The sequence below is a fragment of the Metopolophium dirhodum genome, chromosome 2 (assembly GCF_019925205.1).
Source record: "Metopolophium dirhodum isolate CAU chromosome 2, ASM1992520v1, whole genome shotgun sequence".
Taxonomy (NCBI): domain Eukaryota; kingdom Metazoa; phylum Arthropoda; class Insecta; order Hemiptera; family Aphididae; genus Metopolophium; species Metopolophium dirhodum.
In genome coordinates, this window is record NC_083561.1 from 23133121 (window position 1) to 23157666 (window position 24546).

At 29.0% G+C, this 24546-nt stretch overlaps 1 protein-coding gene across 1 annotated transcript in view; it reads right to left on the reverse strand.

Annotated features, from left to right (window-relative positions):
* Window positions 1–24546, reverse strand: part of LOC132939495 (dynein axonemal heavy chain 7-like) — a 30489-nt gene that overhangs the window by 2302 nt on the left and 3641 nt on the right. Inside the window, exons 5-47 of the mRNA XM_061006686.1 lie at window positions 23375–23524; window positions 23131–23316; window positions 22686–23056; window positions 21818–22337; window positions 21556–21759; window positions 21195–21484; window positions 20991–21113; window positions 20759–20912; window positions 20035–20698; window positions 19857–19972; window positions 19520–19798; window positions 19235–19465; window positions 18971–19136; window positions 18768–18913; window positions 17702–17950; window positions 17071–17403; window positions 16795–16974; window positions 16598–16729; window positions 16113–16541; window positions 15551–15999; window positions 15339–15486; window positions 15049–15261; window positions 14669–14983; window positions 14498–14614; window positions 13267–13407; window positions 12794–12952; window positions 12316–12545; window positions 11281–12257; window positions 10985–11213; window positions 10744–10897; window positions 10540–10673; window positions 10229–10420; window positions 9749–10154; window positions 9500–9682; window positions 7795–7978; window positions 7579–7730; window positions 6335–6484; window positions 5711–5862; window positions 5230–5609; window positions 4971–5137; window positions 4873–4881; window positions 4599–4628; window positions 326–560 (exon numbers count right to left, since the gene is read on the reverse strand). Of these exons, the coding sequence (XP_060862669.1) occupies window positions 326–560; window positions 4599–4628; window positions 4873–4881; window positions 4971–5137; window positions 5230–5609; window positions 5711–5862; window positions 6335–6484; window positions 7579–7730; window positions 7795–7978; window positions 9500–9682; window positions 9749–10154; window positions 10229–10420; window positions 10540–10673; window positions 10744–10897; window positions 10985–11213; window positions 11281–12257; window positions 12316–12545; window positions 12794–12952; window positions 13267–13407; window positions 14498–14614; window positions 14669–14983; window positions 15049–15261; window positions 15339–15486; window positions 15551–15999; window positions 16113–16541; window positions 16598–16729; window positions 16795–16974; window positions 17071–17403; window positions 17702–17950; window positions 18768–18913; window positions 18971–19136; window positions 19235–19465; window positions 19520–19798; window positions 19857–19972; window positions 20035–20698; window positions 20759–20912; window positions 20991–21113; window positions 21195–21484; window positions 21556–21759; window positions 21818–22337; window positions 22686–23056; window positions 23131–23316; window positions 23375–23524 (10429 nt within the window). The remainder of the gene's footprint in view (window positions 1–325; window positions 561–4598; window positions 4629–4872; window positions 4882–4970; window positions 5138–5229; window positions 5610–5710; window positions 5863–6334; window positions 6485–7578; window positions 7731–7794; window positions 7979–9499; window positions 9683–9748; window positions 10155–10228; window positions 10421–10539; window positions 10674–10743; window positions 10898–10984; window positions 11214–11280; window positions 12258–12315; window positions 12546–12793; window positions 12953–13266; window positions 13408–14497; window positions 14615–14668; window positions 14984–15048; window positions 15262–15338; window positions 15487–15550; window positions 16000–16112; window positions 16542–16597; window positions 16730–16794; window positions 16975–17070; window positions 17404–17701; window positions 17951–18767; window positions 18914–18970; window positions 19137–19234; window positions 19466–19519; window positions 19799–19856; window positions 19973–20034; window positions 20699–20758; window positions 20913–20990; window positions 21114–21194; window positions 21485–21555; window positions 21760–21817; window positions 22338–22685; window positions 23057–23130; window positions 23317–23374; window positions 23525–24546) is intronic.

Consider the following 24546-nt stretch of genomic DNA (forward strand, 5'->3'; position numbering starts at 1 on the left):
AAATAGAAGATACAATATTGTATTATTGATAAGTATAACTTAATATTATTAAATGTTTAAAAAGAAATAGTTTATTTAGTAGGTATCTTGTTTTCCTGGTAGGTATCTACCAGAAATATAAAAGACATAAGAATAGGTATTTGGTATATTCCATTGGATTAGGTATAGAATGTATTTTTAATTTTTTTTTTTAATAAAAATAACAGAGAAACAAAAGTAATGTACAATATTTTTAAATTTAAGAAATAATTAAAAAAATATTCAATACGTACCTAAATCAAATTAAACAGTAGGTACTTATCGTAAATATCAAGTTTAGCAGTACCTTTAACACTTCTCTGTAAGTTTGTCAGGCTGAATTTAATGACGTCCAATAGTTTGTTAAACCGACCCATTTCTTGCACTAAAACTGTATTCATAGACTGATTGTAAGTGGTAGGATATTTTTCAAGAGCTAGTGTAACGTCGAATTTGTTAGGCAATTTGTTAAGGATGTCTGTCGAAAATGTTAAAATCAGATCTTCGGACGATCCACCTTCGCCACCAGTAGTTTTCGAATCCTAAAATCCACAAAACTTAGATATAAACATTATATCAATTATTCCTATCTGGGACTATTTTTACAAGGGGATATGTTTTAAAAAATAGTAATATTATATTCAAATATAAAATGAGCAATTCTCATCATAGCGAAACGCATTATTGGGGAATTTATTGTAGTTATGATTATGTAATATAATTTATTAACATGCTGAAAGAAAATTCATGCTCACGATCCGCGTTGCAAATTTTTTTTGGGGGGGAGGGGATCTTAGCACTAAAAAATTGACAGTTCTAGCTGTGGGGATCGAAGATCCCGCTGCTTAAACCGATGTTAAAAATGGCTATATGACATATGCGCCAAAGTTGCAAAAATGACATTTCATTTGCGCCAAAATGTGTAGGATATACCTAAGCGCCAATCTAATATTATATAGGTATACTTGTTATACCCAACATAATATGACAGAAGCTCCCAAGGTGCAAAAGTGACATATTATTTGCGCAAAAATTAATATTTTATATAAGTATATAGGTAGTTATTTAAAAATGTATATGTTATAAACAATTGTCAGTAAATATAATAGAAATTAATTATTATTATAAAATTATAATTTTAATAAATCAGTTGATGTTTTCGATCTTATACAAATTGTGAATAATAAATTGTTAAAATATAATATATAATAAAATTATAAATGTATTATTTGTTATTTAATATCTATTAACCATGGCACACAGACACAGGTATCTAGGATTTTGGAGCTTTTGTACAATACGATTTTGGCGCTTTCAGAGGTACGACTTTTCTTTAGATTCTGAGGGAAGAGATAAATGTATTGATTTTACAATGATGTGTTTTTTTTTTTTATTATTTTTGTGTCTGTTATCACCTTTTAGGACAGTAAAAGTGTTTGGATTTTCTTCAACAGTAACTTTTCTGATAGGAAAGTGAATCTAGTTGGTACTTTGGGGGGTCAAAAGTAAAAATTTCCCAGTAGTTTTCAAAAGCGACGTGAAAAACAAAAGAAAAATTAAGGAAAAACGGGAATTTTTACGTAAAATCTGTTTTTGAGAAAATCGATTTTGGTTTTTGGTGTAACTCTAGAACAAATGACCGTAGGGACATTACATTTTTACTGAATGTTTATAATTGCATTTCCTATACACCATAACATTTTCCAAATATTTTGACTTATTTTGAGCTGTTTTCAAACATTGTCAATTTCCATTTTTTTAGTTTTTTTTCTATAATTATCAATAAAATGTTACCAGTTGAGTAAAAAAGCTTGAAAATTTAATAGAAGGCACCTAAGTTATTGTTTCAAAGGCAGATGAAAAAAATTAAAAATCCTTAGTCACAGTTTTTATTTATAAGCATTTAAAGTTCAAATTTTGACAAAATACGGAAAAATCACGAAAATTAGCAAATTATTTTGAGTTGAGAATTCATAAAGATTTATCTTTTTAAATCTAAGATTTGAAAATGTAATATAAGATTACTCATCAAAAAAAAAATGTCTACAAGAAACTTAAATTAAATTTTTATGAGCGTCTGAAATTTATATTTTTACAACATTTGATATTCACTCGATTTCTCATGTAACAATTTTCTTATTTTATTGTAATTAAAAAACGAATGACTGTAGATACTTGAAAATGTCACTAAATGTTTATATTATCATTTTCTATACACCATAAAATGTTGAAAATAATTTGACTTATTTTGAGCTTTTTATGGACATTGTCAGTTTTCAATTTTATTAGTTTTTTTTTCTATAAATATCAATAAAATTTTATTTGTGGGGTAAAAAAGCGTAAAAATTTAATATAAGGTTCCTGATATTGTTCTAATAGCAGTTGAAAAATATTAAAAATGTGTCAATTTTTTTTATAAGCATTTAAAGTTCAAATTTTGACAAAATTTATCAAATTTATAATTTAATAATTATTTTGTAGTTAAAAATGTATAAAATGTTAAACTTTTATGGCTAAGGATTGAAAATTTAAAACATGGTTCCACGTAAATAGGTTATATATAAATTACTTTATTCACAATAATATCATCAAATATACTTGGTAATATCATAGACCGTTTTCGTTCAGAATCGTTTTTCTTATACAATGATATTATATCATTGAATTCAAATTTAACACCATCCATTACAGTGACCCACTTGTAACCTACTGTACAGCAGAGCGACATCCACTTACCCACCTTTTTTTATCTCATTTTGGCGCTTAATGTCTTCTACCGGTTAAAAATCTTAGTCCCACTGAAATTTTAATGAATTTCCGACAGTGTAATACGTTCCGTTTTAAACGGGACGGTCCTTTTTTAACATATTATCATATTTCACGTGGCCATGTCCTGATAAACTTCTAATGGGGGAACTTTTTAACCTGTTTTTAGTAGATAGTCCATTTATCTCCATGTAATTATAATTATATAATATGTGCGTAAATGAAAAACCGGTATCTCTAGATACACAAAAACATATTGTTTTTTTAAATATAAAACAATATTTGTATATTTTAATGTGGAATTATTGAAACCAAAGTCAATATTAATCAATAGTTATAACTTTTAAGCTATAAATTACAATAATAAATACCTATAGTAGATTTTATAACGAGCGTCGAATATTATTGTCAGCCGCGATATGATGATTATTTGCATTGAACCTATACAGTGTAATATTATGAATCCCTACTACAGTCACCTTTTATACTCAAGATCAGTGACGTATTTATGGGGGGGGATATGGGGGATAGATCCCCTCCCTTGACCTTTTTTTTTAGTTTAGGTATAAAGTTTAAGCTGCAGTACTGTTGCTATTTATATTTTATAATTTTGTTATCCTGTGGGCTGCGAGTGATATTACCCAACAATAACAACAAAATTAAAATAGGACTATATTCGAGAGAAGTCGGGTAAAACCCGCTAGTACCTAACCTATTATACTGTTATATACGTAGAACACGAAACTAATTGCGACAGCGGACAGAAAACGATAAGGAATTCGTAAATTTTAAAATAAATATTAAAAAAGGTGGATAAGTGGATGTTGCTCTGCTGTACAGTAGGTTACAAGTGGGTCACTGTAATGGATGGTGTTAAATTTGAATTCAATGATATAATATCATTGTATAAGAAAAACGATTCTGAGCGAAAACGGTCAGTCAGCCTATGATTTTACCAAGTATATTTGATGATATTATTGTGAATAAAGTAATTTATATATAACCTATTTACGTGGAGCCTTGTTTTAAATTTTCAATCCTTAGCCATAAAAAAAATAAATAATATAAATAAATTTAAATTTAAATAAATTTTTAACTACAAAATAATTAATAAATTATAAATTTGATAAATGTTGTCAAAATTTGAACTTTAAATGCTTATAAAAAGAAATTGTGCCTATGTATTTTTAGCCTTATATTAAATTTTCACGCTTTTTTACCCAACAAATAAAAATTTATTGATAATTATAGAAAAAAAAACTAAAAAAATTGAAAACTGACAATGTCCGTAAACAGCTCAAAAAGAGTCAAAATATTTTCAACATTTTATGGTGTATAGAAAATGCTAATATAAATATTCATGCTTTCTTGTCACAGAGAGGTCGAAATTACAACAGATGAAGTAATTGATGAGTTGTGCTTAAAAAACAGAAAACTAGAGTTTATTTTATAAATTAATAAAACAGAGTAAAATTAAAATCAATATTATTGTTTTTATTGTTAGCCTTACATGGAGTAACTAACAAAAGGTTGCATCAACACTAAAAAATTTTGATATCCCCCTCCTCAAGAAAATCCTATATACGCCCCTGCTCAAGATCTATAAAAAAAGATATTCTTTATAGATCTTGCCTTCTACTGACTTTCAGATCATAATATAACAGTCTTATTATTTCAAAAATATCAAAATCCCTATACCATTTGCTTGCCCAGTTTTTAATTTTTATAATTAATATGGTCGACGGCTCCGCTAAATTAGGTCGGTTTTGTGCTTAGATTAAACGATTTAAATTTAAAATTTATTTGATACTCACGTTATTAAATTGAATTTTTTCCCATAAATCCTAAAGTATAATAGCAGCATAATAAAATAAAATAAATAACACAAATATACAATGGTTTCCCAAAAATATATAGTTAATAATTATAAAAGATGGTGTAAAATATTATCTATACTATAGCTACTCCTAATTCCTATATAAATACATAATAAATAATAGTTAATAATGTTACATAATTTTTTTTATGAATACCTACATGATCAATCTTACAGATTAATAGTTAATTAATAATATTAATTTTACTTACAACTCGGTCCTATATGTGGCAATTAAAATTATTTTTAAAAACAAAATTTATAAATAATTGCATATAAATAAATTAAATTATTAACTAAATTAATTTACTTGTGTCTTAAGAACGGAATTGAGAATTAATTCGCTTTCTTGACGCTCTCTAATGAGATCAGCATTTTCATGCAGACCAAAAATCTCAGGTCTTGTGATCAACGGAAATCCTTGAATGTGTTCTAAGATTTGATCGTATTCTTTTAAATCAGGACAGCAATAAACTCCTATAGAATAACACAAGTACACAGGTACATGCATATTAACAATAGGTAGATAGTTTTCGTCACATTTAAATGTAAGAATTTTATTGTCTTACCAGCCTTATCAAACTTGAAATTGCTCGTTTTAATAACCGATTTGGTGTAGAATTTGTGTAGACATGTGGTCAGACAACGACGATCCCAATCGTCCGTTACACGTCCGCCGTAGTTGCATTCACCGGTAAGATAACGCAAGGCATCGAACTGGACATTTGGATATTCGTTCAGAAAATTCTGTAATTGTACTACACTGATTCTAAGGTCAGTTTCGTTGAACTCGTACAGTCTGTTCCATCCGATTGGACCGTAATTTCGACGCTCTTGAACCAAAGCATGAAAGAAGCACAAACTGAAAATCAGCTTCTTAAAACTTACACTTTGCACTTTACAGCCCTCGAAAAATTCTTCATTTGTAATCGGATCACTAGTAAATGATCTGAAATATGCGTGTTAAATAAAACAGTTAAAATAACACAAATATTTAATAACGTGTAGGTATCTATATATATTATCTAGACATCTAGGATTATTTTTTACCTATATATATTGGCCCGAAGTCCTTTCGGCGGTTCATTAGTCATCTTAACGCTATTTTGAAGCACAGACACGGAAAAATATTCCACGGGATAAGATGTTAACCAGAGTCTAAACTCAGAATTGGTATGTTCAACCGAAAAACTTTCACAAATCTAAATAGGTTCATAAGTATAAAATAATTAACTGTGATTAAACGATACAAACCAACCGCCACTGTAATTATTATAATATTTTTTTTTATTGAGTTAAGCCCGCCAACTATGGCCATTAGCTGGTTGTTTTTTAACTGTGGGTAGGTACGGTAGGTTTTTGTGAACAAGTGTATTTTTTGGGTTTGGCAGAATTTCATTTGGGCACCCGTAGGTTTCTACCATACCCGGTCAGGGGATGGCGGCGTCTCTCTCTAGTCTTCCCTGAGAGAAGTGTCACCCGTGACCGAGATTCGAACCGGAGACGGTGCGCTTCGCAACCGACGTCTTAGTCCGCTCGGCCACTCCGTTCCCCCATTATGATATTATTCCTTATAAATAGTCATAAACTCATAAGTCATTTCAATGTAACTTAAAATTGATATTAAACATGATAAAGTTATGAATTAGATTTTTTATTTAACAATTGACTAACCTTTTCAAGTTCTGGCATCCAACTCTTAGCTAAATGACAATTTTGCAACAATACCCAATTGCCTGTTCTTGTTGCTTCTTCAATTAATCTAGTAGCTATAGGACCTTGACCCTGACCTAATGACAATGATGTTAAACGATAACCAAAGCCCTGAAAATAACAGCCACTCAAATTAAATTATGAAGCGTATACAATTATTAATCAATTTAGTACTTATGACTCATAACTTATGATAATATTTTACTTATGAATGTGTCATACTAGGAGCAAAGATTTCAAATAAATATAAATCAAAATTTAAAATCAACTCTTTTCAGAATTATTTTAGATTTTGAGCGATGACTGTAGGTATTGAAATTACAACGATTGGTGTTTTTTTTTTAGTAGGTTCTATTATCAACTACATTATAAAAATGCTCAAACCTTTCAATTTCAATTTAACATTATTTAGGTAAGAATGTGAATTTATTTGGTACTTTGGGGATCAAAACTCAAAAGTAAAATATTATGTCCATAACTTTTCCAAAGAATTGTGAAAATCAAAAAAAATTGTTTGGAAAAAACGTTAATTTTTACGCAAAATTATAGTTTTCGACAAATTAATGTTATTATTTTGTTCATTTGTTTAATTCATAAACGGAAACCGGTTACTTGAAATATTCTCCAAATGTATAATCTAGCATTTTCTATATATTATAATATGGTATTATAATTTAAAAAATATTTTCCCTCTTTTTGGTTATTTATAGACATTTAAAATGTTAGATTATTTATTAGTTTTTTTCCATAAATGTCGATAAAAAATTTAAGCTTGGTCAAAAAACTTGAAAATATAATACAAGATTCTTTATACAGTTATACCTACCTTCGTTGTTGATAGTGAAATTTAAAAGAAAAAGATGAGCATAAATTAACAATATTTTTTTATGAGCTTGATGAAGTTGGGTATTTACGCGTAAAAATATATATACCTACCTACACTAATATAATAAGCTTAAAATTATTAGGCTGACAGATCGTCTTCACTAAAAGTTGTTTTTCGTATGCAATGATTTAGGTATCATTGAATTGAAATTGATCACAACCATTACAGAAGTCAACTTAATCAATGACGAGGAACATTCGACATCTACGTCCTACAACTGTACAGCAGAGTGGTTACCTACTTGCCCCCTTTTTTATTACGCCGTCTTTATATTATGTATAAGGATTAAAATTCATTGTAAAACAATTGATAAATTTACCATTTTATCAGCATATTTAATCAACATTGATGTAGGATCAGCGCCAGGAGTTAGTATAAATATCAAAGGAGTCGCACAATTTGAATTTTCAAACGATGCAGCCAAATCAAACGGCGGCGGTTCAACATATTTACTTTCCAAAATTGATTCATCTAAAAATAAGTGTAAAACACGTTTATATATTTTGTATAAATAATTAAGTTTCCATATAGGTACTTGATATAAAGTATTGAAGTGCAGGTAATATTTTGTCATATCTAATGATCCGTAATACGATGCATTTTTGAAAATAATTCAAATTCGTATTCCAAGGTTCCGGAAAATCAATCAAATGTGGTTCAGGTGAATCATAAATTAGTTTCCATTTATCTTCATTGTTCTCAAAATCAACTCGTATATCCTTTAATTTTGAAATTTTAGGTAAAACAATGGTCGCAGCCCAAATTTAGAACATCTAATTTATTCCTTAAATTCGTAAATAAAAATTGACTAAAATGTTTAGAAAATTCCGAAATTCCTATAATTTTCTCTCAATACAAAACGTAATAGGTAATAGTCATAGACATAAAGTTGTTCTATATATCTATGGTAATAGGTATTAAAAGAAAATTGGGTCACTTGAGATTTTCTCTAAATCAATACTCCCCATTGGCTATTATGTTAGAATTAATCAAATTATTTATTTTAACATTTATATAGATAAACATCATTCAGAAAACATTATTATTAAAATATTGTTTGTTGAATAAAATTTAACTAAGTTTTATAATAATTTTTTTCAGTTGAAGGAGGAGTTAGTAAGGTTAACAAGTAATAATTAAACTGTCGAAACAATGATAGTATAAAATATAAATATATAATAATATGTAATATTAGGTACACTGCAGTCCCACAATTCTGTTAAACCTTTTATAAATTAAAAATGACAGTGATTAATTATTATCTGTTAAATATAGGTATTACATTATTATAGTTATCGGTTATCGGAAATCTGCATCACTATTAATTCATATATCAAGATAATAGTTATTACTTATTAGTTATTAGTCTATTACAGTTGTATACTATTGGCGATTGAAAGCTTATCAAATATCAGACCGGCGGGGAGTGGATCTGTAACGGGGAAATAGTAAAATAACTTATAAATGATACACAGCGTCCCCATTACATCTTATCACTTTCAATTGCTAATATTATTATTTTTTTTTTAAACTTAACTTACTTAAGCCCGGCGACTGGCTATTAGCTGTTGTAAGAGATTATGAACTGTGGTTGGTAAGGTTGGTACGGTAAGGTCTTGTTACGGTTGCTATAGTAGGTAAGCAAACACGTGTATAGTGTATGTGTGGGAGTGTGGCAAGGTTTTTACTACTACGAACCCGGTGGTCACCCATCTGGGAACTAGTAGCAGCGAGCGTTACTTACTCTCAGTCGCATAACGTGCCAAGCCAAGCCAGTAGCCACTATATTATTATATGACCTACTTATATGACGATTAATTATAGCCTTATAAGTAATAGGTACTGGCTGGAACTATATTCCAGTGATCTACCTAAATACTTAATATATTTAGACAATATTAGTAATAAATAGATAGTTCCTACATCCTACCTTTTTCATTTTTATATATTTTTTTTTTGTTATGAACAATTTGTTTTATATTTGTAACGGTTTGTTTATTTTGTTAGTAATGTTACTTTGATTGTACCTATTCGTAATTTACAGTGTCGTGTTTATTGAGGATACCCAGAATTTAAAAAAAACAGAAGACCAATAATGATTTACGCATAATAAGTCCCAACTTATCTAATGATATATTAAGTAATATAATTTTTAGTACATATTTTATAGAATGCGCGTTTAAAATATTTGACTTGAAAACATTGCTTAAATAATGATCCCGAAAAGCTTAACTGCATACTTTAAATGTTGGTAGGTTATCAAGTCTGCAAAGTTCATCCCATCTTATGTCTTGTAGCCAACTGATTTTATTTGTTATTTGATTATCTAAGTTTACGCCTCCGGTCAAAAAAAAAAGCCATTCCTCTGGGTTTATTTCTGACGATAGTCTAATAGCCATAATTAACGAAAATAGAAGTTTATCCTATAAAAACAAAATACATCGATTATTTTAAATAGTTTTACATTTAAAATAAAACTGAATAATAACTTTTTCGAATAAACTTCTGCATATATTGACATACAAAGAATAAGTGAAATAATGTATTAGTGCTTTTGTACGTTCTTCAATTTTTTCATATTTAGGACTATTTTCTATAGCCATTACAAATAAATTTATAAACCATGTTAGTGAATATTGATACATTGGATCAATGTTAGCCAGTGAATCAATTATAAAAAACAGTGTTGTAGAATATGTAGCAACAGGTTTGTATTGGTGTCTGGTTTTATCAATTGTTCGTTCAGTAATTTTCGCCTTAGATTGTTTAACTTCGATTTCATTAGCAAGAGTTTTTGACGAACTCAATATATTTACAGCTTCTTCGTCTTCTAAGATATTTCCTTCAGAAGAACTTAAAACTTGCAAAATTTTATCTTCAATATCTTTTAATGATCTACAAACGGTACAGACACAATGTTTATTTATTTATAACAATTACAAGTGAAAAATTTAAATTGTTGTTTTTACTTGGCATTTTCAGCTCCTTGTATTATAAGTTGATTTTTTTCTGCTTCTAAATCAGGTCTATCTTTAGCGACGACTACACCTAATAACTGATCTTCAAATCCAATGGGAGTTATGACAAAGTTTAAAAGAACTACTTTAACTGATATATCTGGCAAGTAGTGAGGATTTCTAAGCTTTGTTGTAATGTAAAGCCTAAATGTAATCATTATAAAAACCGTTATTTGGTACTAATACTTACTTATGTATTAATGTTTAATATATCATTATGATTTGTGATGGGCAATAAAAAGCAAAAAAATTATACGTATTACCTGAATCGATCATTAAACTCAACAATTGTTTCTCCTAATTTTAAACAATATGTGCCTCCACATATAAACACTTGAGATAATAACACTGGGTCCAAAACGGGATCTAATTCTTCGTAAATATTTTCCAACAGTACCTGTTAATTTTTTATGGTATTTTTACGCAATTATTTAAATGCTAGTAATTGTTTTCAGTTAAATTATTACAGGTGTTCCATTGGCTATAGCATGTTCCAATATTTTTGTATAATTCGGAGTAGTGAACCGTATAATACTTAATGAATTATCTGCCTCCATATTTTTTATCCATTTATTTGCTTGAGATTGAGGATCAATCATAAGTGCTGATCGTCTAGAATTTCTACGGCAAAACAATTCAATCAGTTATAAATTATAATATAATACACTTATTTACTAATTTTTAATACTTATTAAGAAATTAACTTACAAGACAATGATTCCATTATCTGTAGAGAATGAGTCTGTAGGTAGTCCAGCTATATTCCATGCTCTGATATCAACTGGATTTCCTAGAACAGTACTTAGTTGATAATTTTTAGCACACACTAAATCATTATTAACTATATCTTGAAGCCATTGTTTTATTTGTTTATTTCGGAAATCCATAGTAAATGGACCCAAATATGCAATGATACCAGAACTTAGTAATATATCTCCTAAAAATAAGTTTAATTACAAATTTGCATCTTTGAAATCAATTATTTTATGAATTGTCTTATTAACCTGTAAGATTTAGATACGACTTTCCAAGATCTATCGCCATTTGTGCCCATCGTTGTTTTTCACCACCTAAACCGCCAATTAACTCTTCAGCTCGCTGAAGTTTCAATTGCACATTATTAGCTTCATCCTGAAATGCTTTCATTTTGCGTTCATTTTCTTCAAGATCATCTTGAACAGCTTTCATTTTTTTTTCAACTTCAGTAAGTTGTTCACGTTTACTATTTAGCGCACTCATTGCATTATTATATACTGCCTCAGCTTCTGCAAGTGCTAATTTTTTTGGTGCAACTTCTTTTGCTACGACATCATAACTTGACATGGCTATTACCCATTTACATAATCCTTCAGCAGCTACCGAAGCATATTTTATTTTATTAGGGTCAAATTCAGGGTTATTTATATATTTTTCATTGATGACTTTCATTATTTTTGGTGGAATATTATCCTTATCAAAATTGATTAAATGCTCTAAAAATTTCATATCGTTTAGCAGTTTTTTTGATGCTACCCAATAATCTTCTGATGTTTTTCCAGTTGTTGGATCTAAGATTTTTTCAGGTTTCACGTCTTTAATAATGCAAACCGCTTCCATGGCTAATTTGACCGGTCTTGGTGGATTTTTCATAGATTTTACAAAAGTCATATCATTAGGTGTCAAGGTATTTAGTGCTGCTAGTGCATTATTTAATGCGGGTCTTGCGGCTTCCATGTGAAGATCACACTCGTCTTTGATCTTTTGCGCCCCTTCTGCTGTTTCCTGAGCTTCTTCTTCATCTTTTTTAATTATTTGTTTCACTTTAGAAATCTCTTGGTTTTCTTTTTCCACTTTTTGCATTATAACTTTTACTTCAGCTGCTGCAACCATAATTTTCGGTTGCAAGTCTTTTAATTCTTCTTGCATTATTGATATATCATCAGCAGCAGTTTGCAATTTTTCTAAACCTACTTCATATCGACGTTTTCCCATTAAAATCTCCCTAATAAATTTTTTTTTTGATATAATAAACAATTATCTGTTTTAAATAATGAACTTACAGTCTTTTTTTCCCCAATAGATCTTTAAAAGTAGACATTAGTTCTAAGTATAACGTAGGTGTAACATACGTTTTACGTTGTGATCTAACTTCAAATTCGACTGATAAATGTTGGGACGTTAAATGAAACTTTTGGCACATAGTAACGCAAACATTTCGTTCATGTTCAGTTAAATCAATTGCATCTAAGAAATTTGTAGCTACAGCCAATAAAGCATCTGATGGCCAGTTCTATAGATAAACGTAATTCAGTAATTTAATCCATCAATAGAGTAAAGTGTAATATATGGAATAAAAATAAAACAAATACCTAATACAAATACAAATACACATTTTTAAAATAATTCAAATCTGTTGTTATATATGATATAATATAAAGAAAAATGAAACGAGCCTGCTAAATGTTAAATAATAATAATAATAATAAATAATAATAGAGTAGATACCTATCTTTTGTGTTATTGAAATAAAATCTTTACCTGAAACCAATTAATTGTACAACATTGAACTAATGAAGGAAACTTTCTTATTCTTGTTCGAAAATCGTTTCCAATTGGACTGAAAGCTAATACTACATGCAGTTGTTCTTTCACAATTTGAATAAAATAGTTAAATACAGCTGACATACTACCATCAGTCTAATAAAAATAATGAAGCTTAGTATTTAAAATAAAAATAAAACATAAACATTATTAGATAACTCAAACAGTAGTGGCTGCTATCCTATGGTTTAAATGTTACCGTCAAGATACATGTTAAATTAATTTGCAAGGTCTCAGTTTTGGGTAAGTACTGAGATTTTGATGGTTAGTTCCAAATATTTTAAAATTATTAATGATTACCTTGTACTTCTAGGGATGATGGTATAAAGGTGGTGGATGGGTCTCCAGAAATATTATCATTGATACTTAGTTTTAGAATAGCAGCCAATAAATTCAAACATATAATATACCTGTATAGATTTGTCACGCTGCTTATCTATAACAAGGATTTTATCGCACAATTCTATCTTTTCTTCTACTGTATACAAATTTGGTACTTCCCCTGAATTTAATAAGTTATTTATATCTTCTACCATACTTTCCATTTTAATCTAAACAAATGTCAAATTATAACCATGTTTTTGTGAAAGAATTTTAAATACCTATAAAATTAACTCTTAAAAATGTGATTATTAATATTGAAGTACTCAAATGAATATCATTTGCTTCCATTCTTCTAAACCTGTATCCTTCCTTATCACATATACTCTCATAGACTTTGGCAAGATTCATAGCATTCGTAAGTACTCACAAGACTATCCCACCGGCCACTTTACACAATCACAAGGAGAGGCGGGGTGGGGGTCTGAGGTGGTTGGACATACGGACCAGCAGCGGCGGCAAAAGCCTCGCTAATCACAATTCACAATCCATTTTGTAACACAATACATACTGAAAACAACTCATCCAGTGACCGGTGACCAACTATTTTGTGAATAACATATCGTCACACTGAGAAAATATCGTGTTCCAAAACGAAGAGCGAGGCCTTAGCAACCGGAACGGGGGGTCCCATATTTCCCCGTAACTGTTTAAGGTGGGACTTTGTTTGTCCCCGGTGGTTAGTGGAGGCTGAAAAAAGCGAGCATGGGTGGTACGCAGTTGTGCTTGTACTATGCACTTGCAACTGTTATGGACCACGCCATTCATAGGCGGAAATCCATTAAAATTTCAGGGGGGGGGGCTAACATTATTAACATCAATGTGAGCGGGAGGGGCTTCGATCCTGAAAAACTAAAAAAGGACCTTGACGGACTTTTGCAGGGCTAAGCTACCTAAAGCCCCCCCCCCCCCCCCGATTTCCACCTAAAGGGCCACTCAAAATGTAAAAACTCTCTATCCTTCTCTTACGATAGAAACTGATCTAAACTTCGCTATATCCTTGTTTAATGGATCGGTTGATGGTCCAAATATCTTTGTTAGGGGTTTTATTCCTAGTTCCCTATCATCTCACTTGTAAGTTGTAACCTCACCATATGGAAGACGGGCAGAATCATTGCACGCTCCTTAGCCTTCAATGTCTCATAATTATATATTACTATTCATTAGTCATTACCAATTATTCCAATTATTGTTATTATATGGTTTATAAATTGCCGTTTTCATATATACTATACATAAAAATAAATAAATACAATTTACTTCGGAGTCGTTGAATAAAAATACAACATGCTGGTCTAAACTAGATACTGCACGCCCAAGTATATTTTTCAAATCTTCTTGCCATTCATTAGTTCCATACAAACGTGTCATTTGAACCTACATTTTACAATGCATATTATCAAATTAAAAATATAATTTCAACTGTCGAACCTGAAACAAATCATATTCGGATATGTGAGCAGCAAGCCTTGTTAGTGACTGGCGGCCTGATCCCCCCAAACCGACTAGTAAAGCATGTCCTCGAGGTTGCTTGAGAATTCGACAAATCCTTGAAAGATGTTCAATAGCAAATCTAAATAAAACTAGATGCATTGGTTTCTTGCTCATATTATTAAATTCATTTAAGTATCCTTCAACGATTAATCGAAGATTATTTAAATTGTGTACTTCCATATAATTTCTAGTGTCAGCTTTAGGATTCGAAAAATCACAATAAATTAACTGTCGTAATTCATTTTGACCAATCTATAATTTGATAGTATATTTTAGTTGTATATTTAATTCATACATTAATTTAGTATTAAATTTACATTTTCATTTGGCCCATTAATTAAGTGACTGAATATATCATTTATATTTTCTTTTAGAATCCCTTTACAGACTGCACTTAGGTTTTGAAAAAACCACGAACAGTCGGAGTCATCTACCAATCGATCATAATATACCCTAAGAATTTCATGTATCCAGAGTCGTTTCATAGCAATGGCATCTTCAATAGTTTCAGGAACAGAAAACATAACCCCCTTAAAATGATATCCATGTTACTTATTTCAAGCTTATTTTTGATTTAAATTTTTTATTAATGTTTGAAATATTGAACCTGCATGACTTTTGAAAAATCTCTCAAATTGAATAAATAATGTGATTTAGAAGGCGTTGGAAGTAGATAAATGATGCTTTTCTTATGAAGTTCTAATGTTGAATTAACTAATTGATGCATGCACGAATCAAACTCTCTGCTAAAACCTCTAAATATAAAACAAATTATCATATGAAACATTTATAATTTATAGATTATTTAAATTTCCATACCTCGTATCTAAATGCCATAATAGTATTTTACTAAATATCGATACCATGGTTGAATCATCAAACTCATTGATAACAACAACGTTAAAATGTCGACTAAACCTTGGAGAGACTGAATTTCCTGTCGATGGTGGACCCATAGCACAGATTAATAATACATCTTGCAGAGCCATTGGTACAAGCTCTTTACGATCATACCACGGAAATTTATCTAAGAACTGCCTTAAAAGTTCAATGGGTGGCTGTGCTCCATAATATTCTTTTTGAGGCATGCTAATGTCGTCAATAAAGATAATACACTTTGTACCAACTGGAGGACCAAATATCCCTCGTCTTCTCTTGATCAGCTTATTCATAATTATATCTTGTGTTAAATTAGCTGATGTATGGGCTGAGAAATTAATAAATGATGATTGATATAAAGTTTTATCGATTTTTTTGAATAAGTAATTCTGAAACAATAAAATAATAAAATATATATAAATAAATGATGTAATATACAATATCTAAATCTTTATCTTTTTAAATATACATAATACAAATATGTTTTTAATGTATTTATTACCATGGTGTATGTTGATTTACCAGTTCCAGTTTTTCCTACCGTCATCATTGGTAAATGATGTGTAATCAACATTGACATAATCACTTGATGTCTAATTACATCAATTGTTGGCACTAAAATATCATTGAAAGGTATGCCTTGAGGTATAGGTGGTGCTTCTGTTACATAATCTGACCACAACTTCCACTCTCCTTTACCTTGACCTTCTAGAATAAATCTATAATCGAAGACTGAATATTCTTTAGGAGGAAAATTTGTGTAAGATTTTTTCGGTGAAGAACATAATTCAGTAGGCAATTTGAAAGATCGGGCGACTTTATTAGGAAATTTGTTTTCCAATAATGCGCGAAACAAAATATTAAATTTGGCTCGACTCTGTGCATCAAGAGTTGCCCCCATTGACCAAATACACGAAAAGAAAAACATACCCTGAAAAATTTAATTTTTATATTGAATTAAACAATTTTTATATAATTTAAAATTACTTCAAGCTGAGCTCTAAGATCAGATTGAGAAACTGTCTTCATGTGCTCTTCATTGCTATATAAATCCATAAACGTTTCACAAATATTTGTTAATGATCTAATAAGATTTGAATCGTTGGACGGAAAAACTTCCTAAATAAAAATCATAACATAGTGTACAAATTATAATTATTTGTTTTAACTGTTTTAAGTCTTACTGTAATATTGCATCGTCTTATGAAGTATAAAATCGGATAGCTAAATCTCAAAATAAGTGATTGCAACATTTGTTTGTAATGAGCAGTTATGTTTGATGATAACTGTTTAATCCACGATTGCAATAAACATTCCCAACCTAAAGCACTTGGTTCCATTAAAATCATTCCACATCTAGATACCTATCAGAAAAATTATTTTTGTGGTATTTTTAGAGAACAATTGAAACTTGGCACAAATAATAATATAATTTGATTTGTTGTGAACAAAATGTTTACCGTTGCTGGGGATGCTACATCTAAATCCATTGGTTCAAATATTAAATTAGTTGTGTTAGCAAGTTGAATGATTTCACCAGATATTAAGCACAGTTTTTTGTTGTCGTCGAGTACCGTATTCATACTTTCAATCCATATCGCATCAACTGGACCATCAAACAGCAGCCATTTTCTATTTAAGTTTTCTGATGAAGCAAATTGTCGGAATCCAACAGCTATAATACCATCAAACCACTCGTGTGATATCAAATCAAATTGCCCATACAACTGACCCAAAGTTATTGACTTTGGATTAATAACCATTATTTCAACTTTATGTTCATCCATTAATTTCTAACAAAACAAACTAAATTATTAATCTAATACAATACATTATATTATTAAGTGGTAGTGTGATAGAAAAAAAGTTATATAATTTTTAAGATAATTAATTATTTTATCTCTGTGTAAACCAGCATAATAAGGAATTTTGGTTTGTTACCTATGGTTACATATTTACTTAATTACTAATTATTCAAGGAATATAAATTGAAGTACTAAAATATAATATTACTGTGGTTTAAACTTTAAAAGATTTAAAAATAAGGAACTTATGTATCTAATTTAGATTCGAAATAATTGATTTATGTACCTTCTCTTCAATGATTGCTAATGCGCCCGCAAGTACTCTATATGCCGAAGTTTTACCACTAAATGGCAGTCCTACTATCATAAAACCATGCCTTACAATCATCATTTCATAAATTTGTTGTATTTTCTCTAAGAAGTACGGTGTACACTGAAGGTTTAATTTTTCACACGATTCTTCAATACACATATTTAATATTTCATAATCTGGTTGTGGTAGCACAATACCGGGAAATAAATCTGATACTAATCCCTAAAAATAATTTTATAACAATAATTTTTATAACTTTTAAATTAGGATATAATTCAGAATGATTTTTTCATCACATATAATTTTATTTTTTTTTAAAAACTTATTATATAATTATACTAATCTATACACAATAACTATTTAAGTATAGATAAAATATTTTAATTATATTGATTAAAGAAAAATGATATATACACAATGCGATTCATTGGCATAAGACACTCAATATTTCAAAAAGCTATTAACGTATTTGAAAATACGTAATTGATTTACTTAATTTTAAATCATTACTCAACAAAATCTTTGAAAAAATATACGGTTATCGTTTTTTAAGTTTTTACATTTTTGAATCACAACATTATACAATTTTTATTTAAATATTCGAAGCAAATTTATATTTGGCGTATATTTTTTGATATATAAAAAACGAAATTCCGATGAGTAGTAAATTATTTAGAGATTATTAGTGGGAGTGGTCCGCAAGTCCGCTTATCTATGCATACTTTATAACACATAAGCTACTCAACCAAAATTCGATTTTTATGTGCCGAAGTATTCCGAAATATGTTTTGCTATGGAATATAAAATTTAAAATGCATTGTTGATGCAGTCAAAAAATGAAAATCTTTAAAAATAATGTATTTTATGTATATAGAAATATGTATAGAAATCTGAAATTGTGTAAAAAGATATTTTCAATAATGTTTATAGTTTAGGAAATAATAAGTGGTATTCAATAAAAGAATCACCCAATAAATTAAAATATATAGTTTATGATAAAATAATCAACCTGTACATCTGACAAAATTTTTTTTTTTACTTTAAAAAGAGGAATATCATGTCCAAGAAATTTTGGTAAGTTGACATCATTGATAGACCGCAAAATAAGTATGTTTTCGTCTTCTTCAGGATACTTCAATTTTAAATTACCAGCCGCTGTTAAAACTGTTTTCACAGCTCTCATTCCTACAATTATGTTTATTTATAAATAGTTATGGATTGTAGTCTATCGATTTTACTAACCATAGTCATAATGATTCTGTGATGAGAGTTGTTCAGAACACAGTTTATAAGTCACTACTATTTTTACAGATAACGACCGCGCTGTATTAAATCCTTGAGAGTACAAAACTATTTCAGATATGAGTGCATAATCTGGTACCATCATTGCTACTGGACGAAATAATGCCTATTTAAAATAATTGTATGTAATTATAAATAAGTTATCTAAAAATGAATCTGATTACTAATTCATAACCCAACCAATTTATATAAATTCGTTCCTACTTTTAAATTATCAGGCAATTCTGAACGTCCAGCATATCCAGGGTTCATGGTAATAAATACAGCACAGGTTTTGTCTAATATTAATGAAGAACCTTCAAAATGTATTCTAGTTAGATCTGCTTGTATACCACGTTGAATGGTTAGTATTTGTTGAGCAACAACCGATAATACTTCTAACTCGATACGATTGAATTCATCAAAACACGCCCAAGCACCACAAGACAATAAACCCTTAACGAAATAATAATCATAAAATGTGTTAATATTCTATCTCCTTCATCTTACTTTAAAAAACTTTCCTAAGCCAATGTAATCCATGCTATCTGAACAATTAAATACGACACATTGTTTGGATACTGCTTTTGCTAAATCTTTAGTAGTCTCTGTTTTTCCAGTACCAGCCGGTCCTTCTGGTGCACCTCCCAAGTTAAGTTGTAAAGCACAAAATAAAGTACGATAACAACGATCGGTTAGTGGTGTAATTACTAGTCTTGGAGAATTACCAAGATATTCATAACCATATCTTAAAGAAGCGTTAATCATAAATGCGTCCAAATTGTCTCCCTAAAATATTTATTATTATTTATTAATATTTTGTGTGTAAAAGTTAATATATTCTTACTATCCAATAATATCGCAATTGACAAAGCCAATTGAAATCATTTGTCTTATGAACATCTTTTTTAGTCATATCTTCCACGACATCTTTCGCGTGAACATCCATTACAACTAAAGCTCCTTTAATAAAAATAAAATAAATACCTACTTTATTCTCTTATTTATTTGGTTTGAAATCTAACCTAAAGTTAAACGAGTTTGTTGAGATAAAACGCCTCGAACTAGTTTGACTATTTTGTCTATTTGATCATTGCACTTCATCAAATATCGAGGTAAACCTCGAGGATAGCGTAAGATAGCTTGTGTGACTTCGGATGTCCAATGTGTGCAAGAAACAGCTAGGACAGCTTGTCCAGGCCACTGGATGACCCATTCTTGTCTTAAAGTATTTTTATATGCAATTAACGCTTTTTCAATTACTTCACGTACAGTCAATTTCATGGATATTTCTAAATCTACAAGCCATTTTTCAACTTGACCTCTAGCTCTTGCAGTATCAACAACCATTGATAAGTGTACAATTTCTTCTTCGCTAGATATCATACTAATTACATCTTGTTCAACGGTAAACTTCAACTTGGCAATTCCTTCAAAACATTTTTTTAAATGTGGTTGCACTCTCGTTGGATCTTTAGTTTCAGATAGAATTTCAAGAAGTTCATCATTTGATAAGAAAAAGAATCTAGGGAAGTATAATCGTTTCTTTTCTAAATAATCATTAAGACCTTTTTGAATCAACTCCAATAAGCTATTGCTTTTCTTTAATTTGTCTAAAAGTTTATCAATGTTTATAGACAATATAACTTTTTTTATTTTTTGTGCTTCTTTGATCATGTCTCTCCAAACCTAAAATCAGAATATTTTTGAAATACATTAAATGTTTTTAATAAATACTAAAATAAATACTTTATCGACGACATTAAATCTCCTGGATTCTTCAGGCATTTGAGTTTGTATGTCTGGTGAGGAAAATATAGGCTCTAAATACATCCAAGTGATTTGAACTTTAATCCAGTAATCTAATATATCATTTAGGAGATGTAATTTTGCTTCCCAATTTCTAATTAAAATGGTAATAAATGATAATAAAATATGTTGTTGATTAAATATTAAATAAATATTTATAAAAAAAAATTACTTGATATTCTCTTCAAACGGTTTTATGAATGGTGAATTTTTCATGGTTGTAGTTTTTAGTATATGATCATCAAGCAACAGTTGCACATCGTCTACACCAGATAATATATGAGTACCTGAATCCCTAAAAAATGTTAAGTATCGTAGTCATGTTTGTCAATTTTGCTACACCATATAATATAATATGTAATAAATCGATATTAACCTATGTGGCATTAGAGTAAAGTATAAATCTTTCCATTCTTCTTCCATTGCTTGTAATTTTTTTTCTAAAGCTGTTTCTTTAGATGCACCATCGCTGACTACTTCAAATTTCGGCACAAATTCGTCCAAGTTATAATCCATAATTTTTGATAGTGAAAGATTTTGGTTAGGATGCAAGGGAAACCCAATTATTTCAGATATTTTTTCCCAATGACGATCTTTTAAACCTAGATTTCCTAACGTTAAAACTACAGCCATATGTTCTTTAAATGCTTCAACAGATTGTTTTACCTAGATAAATGTATTTTTTCGTATACTTAATCTCGTTTGCAGTTTTACTTGAAAAAAATAATTTTAATTACGGCTATAGCAATCGCTAAAGGTGCAGGACAATCCACAAAAGTACGTTCTAATTTCACAATGTTACGGTAATACATGGTGACATCTTGTTCGATTTGTTCTGGGTCATAAGTACATATTTTAGCATTCATCCATTTATCATAATTTTCTAAAAACTCTGAACAATTATCATAAAGTTTTTTATATGGAGCTAAAGCTTCTGCCACCTTAATTAACACATTTCATTAAATAACTATGTACAAATTAATATTTAAGTAACTTAACTGTTTTCCTTAAGGGATATGAACTTTCTTTCCATCCAAAATGTTTTTCTTCTTCGTTAAATCCATCTATGGTACTTAAAGCACTACTTAATTTATCATCTAGACTATTTGCCTTATCCAAGTACACAGATAACAACTCTACGTTTCCAAATTGTTTAAACTCAGCCACTTGATTCTGATAATTTTCTAGTTCAATTTTAAATTTATAAATACGATTTAATAAGAAGTCTTGTAATTGTTTGGTTTTCTGTTCAATCATTTTTGTATTTTCCGCAAAAACAAAATTAATAAGTTCTACCCACTGAAAAGTCTTTCCATTTTGTTTTAATTCAACACCCGTCAATAGAGTATAATCTGACAAAAATAATTCATATGATAACACTACTTTAGCTCGTTCTTCCATCTCGGGAATTATATTATTTTTTACATCTGTTATATATTTTTTTAAATTCACGAGCTCTCTAGTATTTCTGGGTGGAGTAAGGGCTACAGTTTGTAAAGTTGCATATTCTTCATTTAATCTAAAATAATAAAAACATATATAACTCGAGAATAACAAGTAATAGAATAACAAATAATGATAAATCCATACAAAATAATTGTTAATTAAGTTAGGATAAATCACCATCAAACTCAAAAACGATTCCGAGCTAAAAGGAAACTACTAAGTACTCAGACAATAAACAAATGTCAAATTTATAAGACTAAGTATTCACAATTTTAAAAACACTGTTTCTGCTCAAAAGAGTATCCAAAGAAAAATATATCATTGCAAAAACAAATTATTATTATTATTATTATTATTATTATTATTCCTTTATCTGCTCGGAATCTTAAATACACTCTTATATAGACATTATCGAAATTACTTTTTTCCTATTGCTAAATAAGTGCTTGTCATTCGACTGACTATCATATTTTTCAATTTTTCTGCTTGCCTACATAATGCCTTTATCGTATCATTACGATGTACTTCAAATATTCCAACTTCTATTTCTGGACTAACATCGACTGGTATATCTAAAGAAATTGTATGATAATTAATCACATATTTCTTATACTCTTCGATTGTGTGTTCAGTAGATAGAAATTTATCGATTTCATCTTGAGCTCGTCCATTGATTAAATAAAGATGTTCATCTAAATCGTGTATAACTAATTCTGGCAATACCCAAAAATCATCCAAAACCAAAGTTAATTTTTTACGCTGTTTATTTACTATATTCATATCTATATTAACCTATATATTTAGAAACATAATATGATTAGGTACAAATGTGCAGTGTATTTTTGTATTAAAATTTAAAAATGTACTTGTAAAATTTTGATTGTATAAGGATAATCCTTATATAGTCTATGTTCAAGGCGTTCCAAATTCATAACCATTTCCCTGATTTGATCATAAATAGACATAATAAAATCCCGAATTTTTCGAAAAGTAGGATAAAATTGTATAATTGAATTTCTGTATATTAAATCTGTTACAAATCCAGGATTAGTCTAAATCAAAAATTAATAAAATAGTTAACCATAAAACTTAAGAAAAATTGTTTTATACTTTGTGGTTGCACATAACTTCAGTAAATTCATGCATTATTTTGTACACATACTCTTCATATTTTACTTTCATAATATACGCAACACAATTATAAAATGATGTTTGCTTTTTGATGTTATCTTTCTTTGGTATGAAACGACTAAGTTTGGTCTAAAACAAAAACAATTAATATTATAATATTTTCAGCTGAGCATGCAAAACCACCCCCCTCCCCTCCCCTAAAAAAATATAAATAAACAAACAAACAAACAGCTTTTTAGTTGTGTGGGATTGAAGCCCATCGCTCACATTAATGTTAGTTGCCCCTGAAATAGTAATGGTTTTCCACCTATGGTAAAGTTGACGTTAAATATAATTCAGAAAAAAGTTTTCCAAATTTTTACGTTCTAAACAATTAATTTCCCTACAATTAATATTTTTAGAATCAGGCACAACCCAATAACAAAAACTATTTGAGGATAAATCATTATTTTACGTTTGAATACCTAATTTTATCCAAATTATGTAAAATCAACAAGTATTTTATATACATAATATAACCTATATAAATATTATTTATAAATTATAATAAACATTTAAATCGTAAACCATAAACACACCATTTAAATTGCCTGGATACTGGAGTCGACACGAATCAAACACTAAATAATTATTTAATATTCAGTAAGTACGTAAGTACATTTGTGTGTGGCGTATCCAAGGGGATGTTTGGGGGTTATGACACCCCTTTTGAGCCGTGACATATCAATGTATTACACAATTTTAACTTTAAATGAATATTAAATTAAATTTAATAATTTATTATCAACATTATCTATTGATCATAATAATTCATAACATATTATAACATACAATATGATGTATAGTTTTGTTAATTAAAATCAAAGTTATAGTTTGTAAGTATATAATATTGTATAATATTTATAATTAACACACTCCTTACAAAAATTCTAGATACACCACCGAGTAATTTACTGTTTATCAAGGCTAGGCATTAACGAGTTAAAAGTTAAAGTTAAGTTAAACAGTTAATTTAATTTTAACTTTTTAACTTAACTAGTTACTTTTGGCTTTTCATTAACTTAACTGTTAACTTACTAAATTTCTTTCCTAATTAATGTGAAATTAACGAGTTAATTTTTCATTTTAAGAAGTAAGTTAAGTTAATTTAT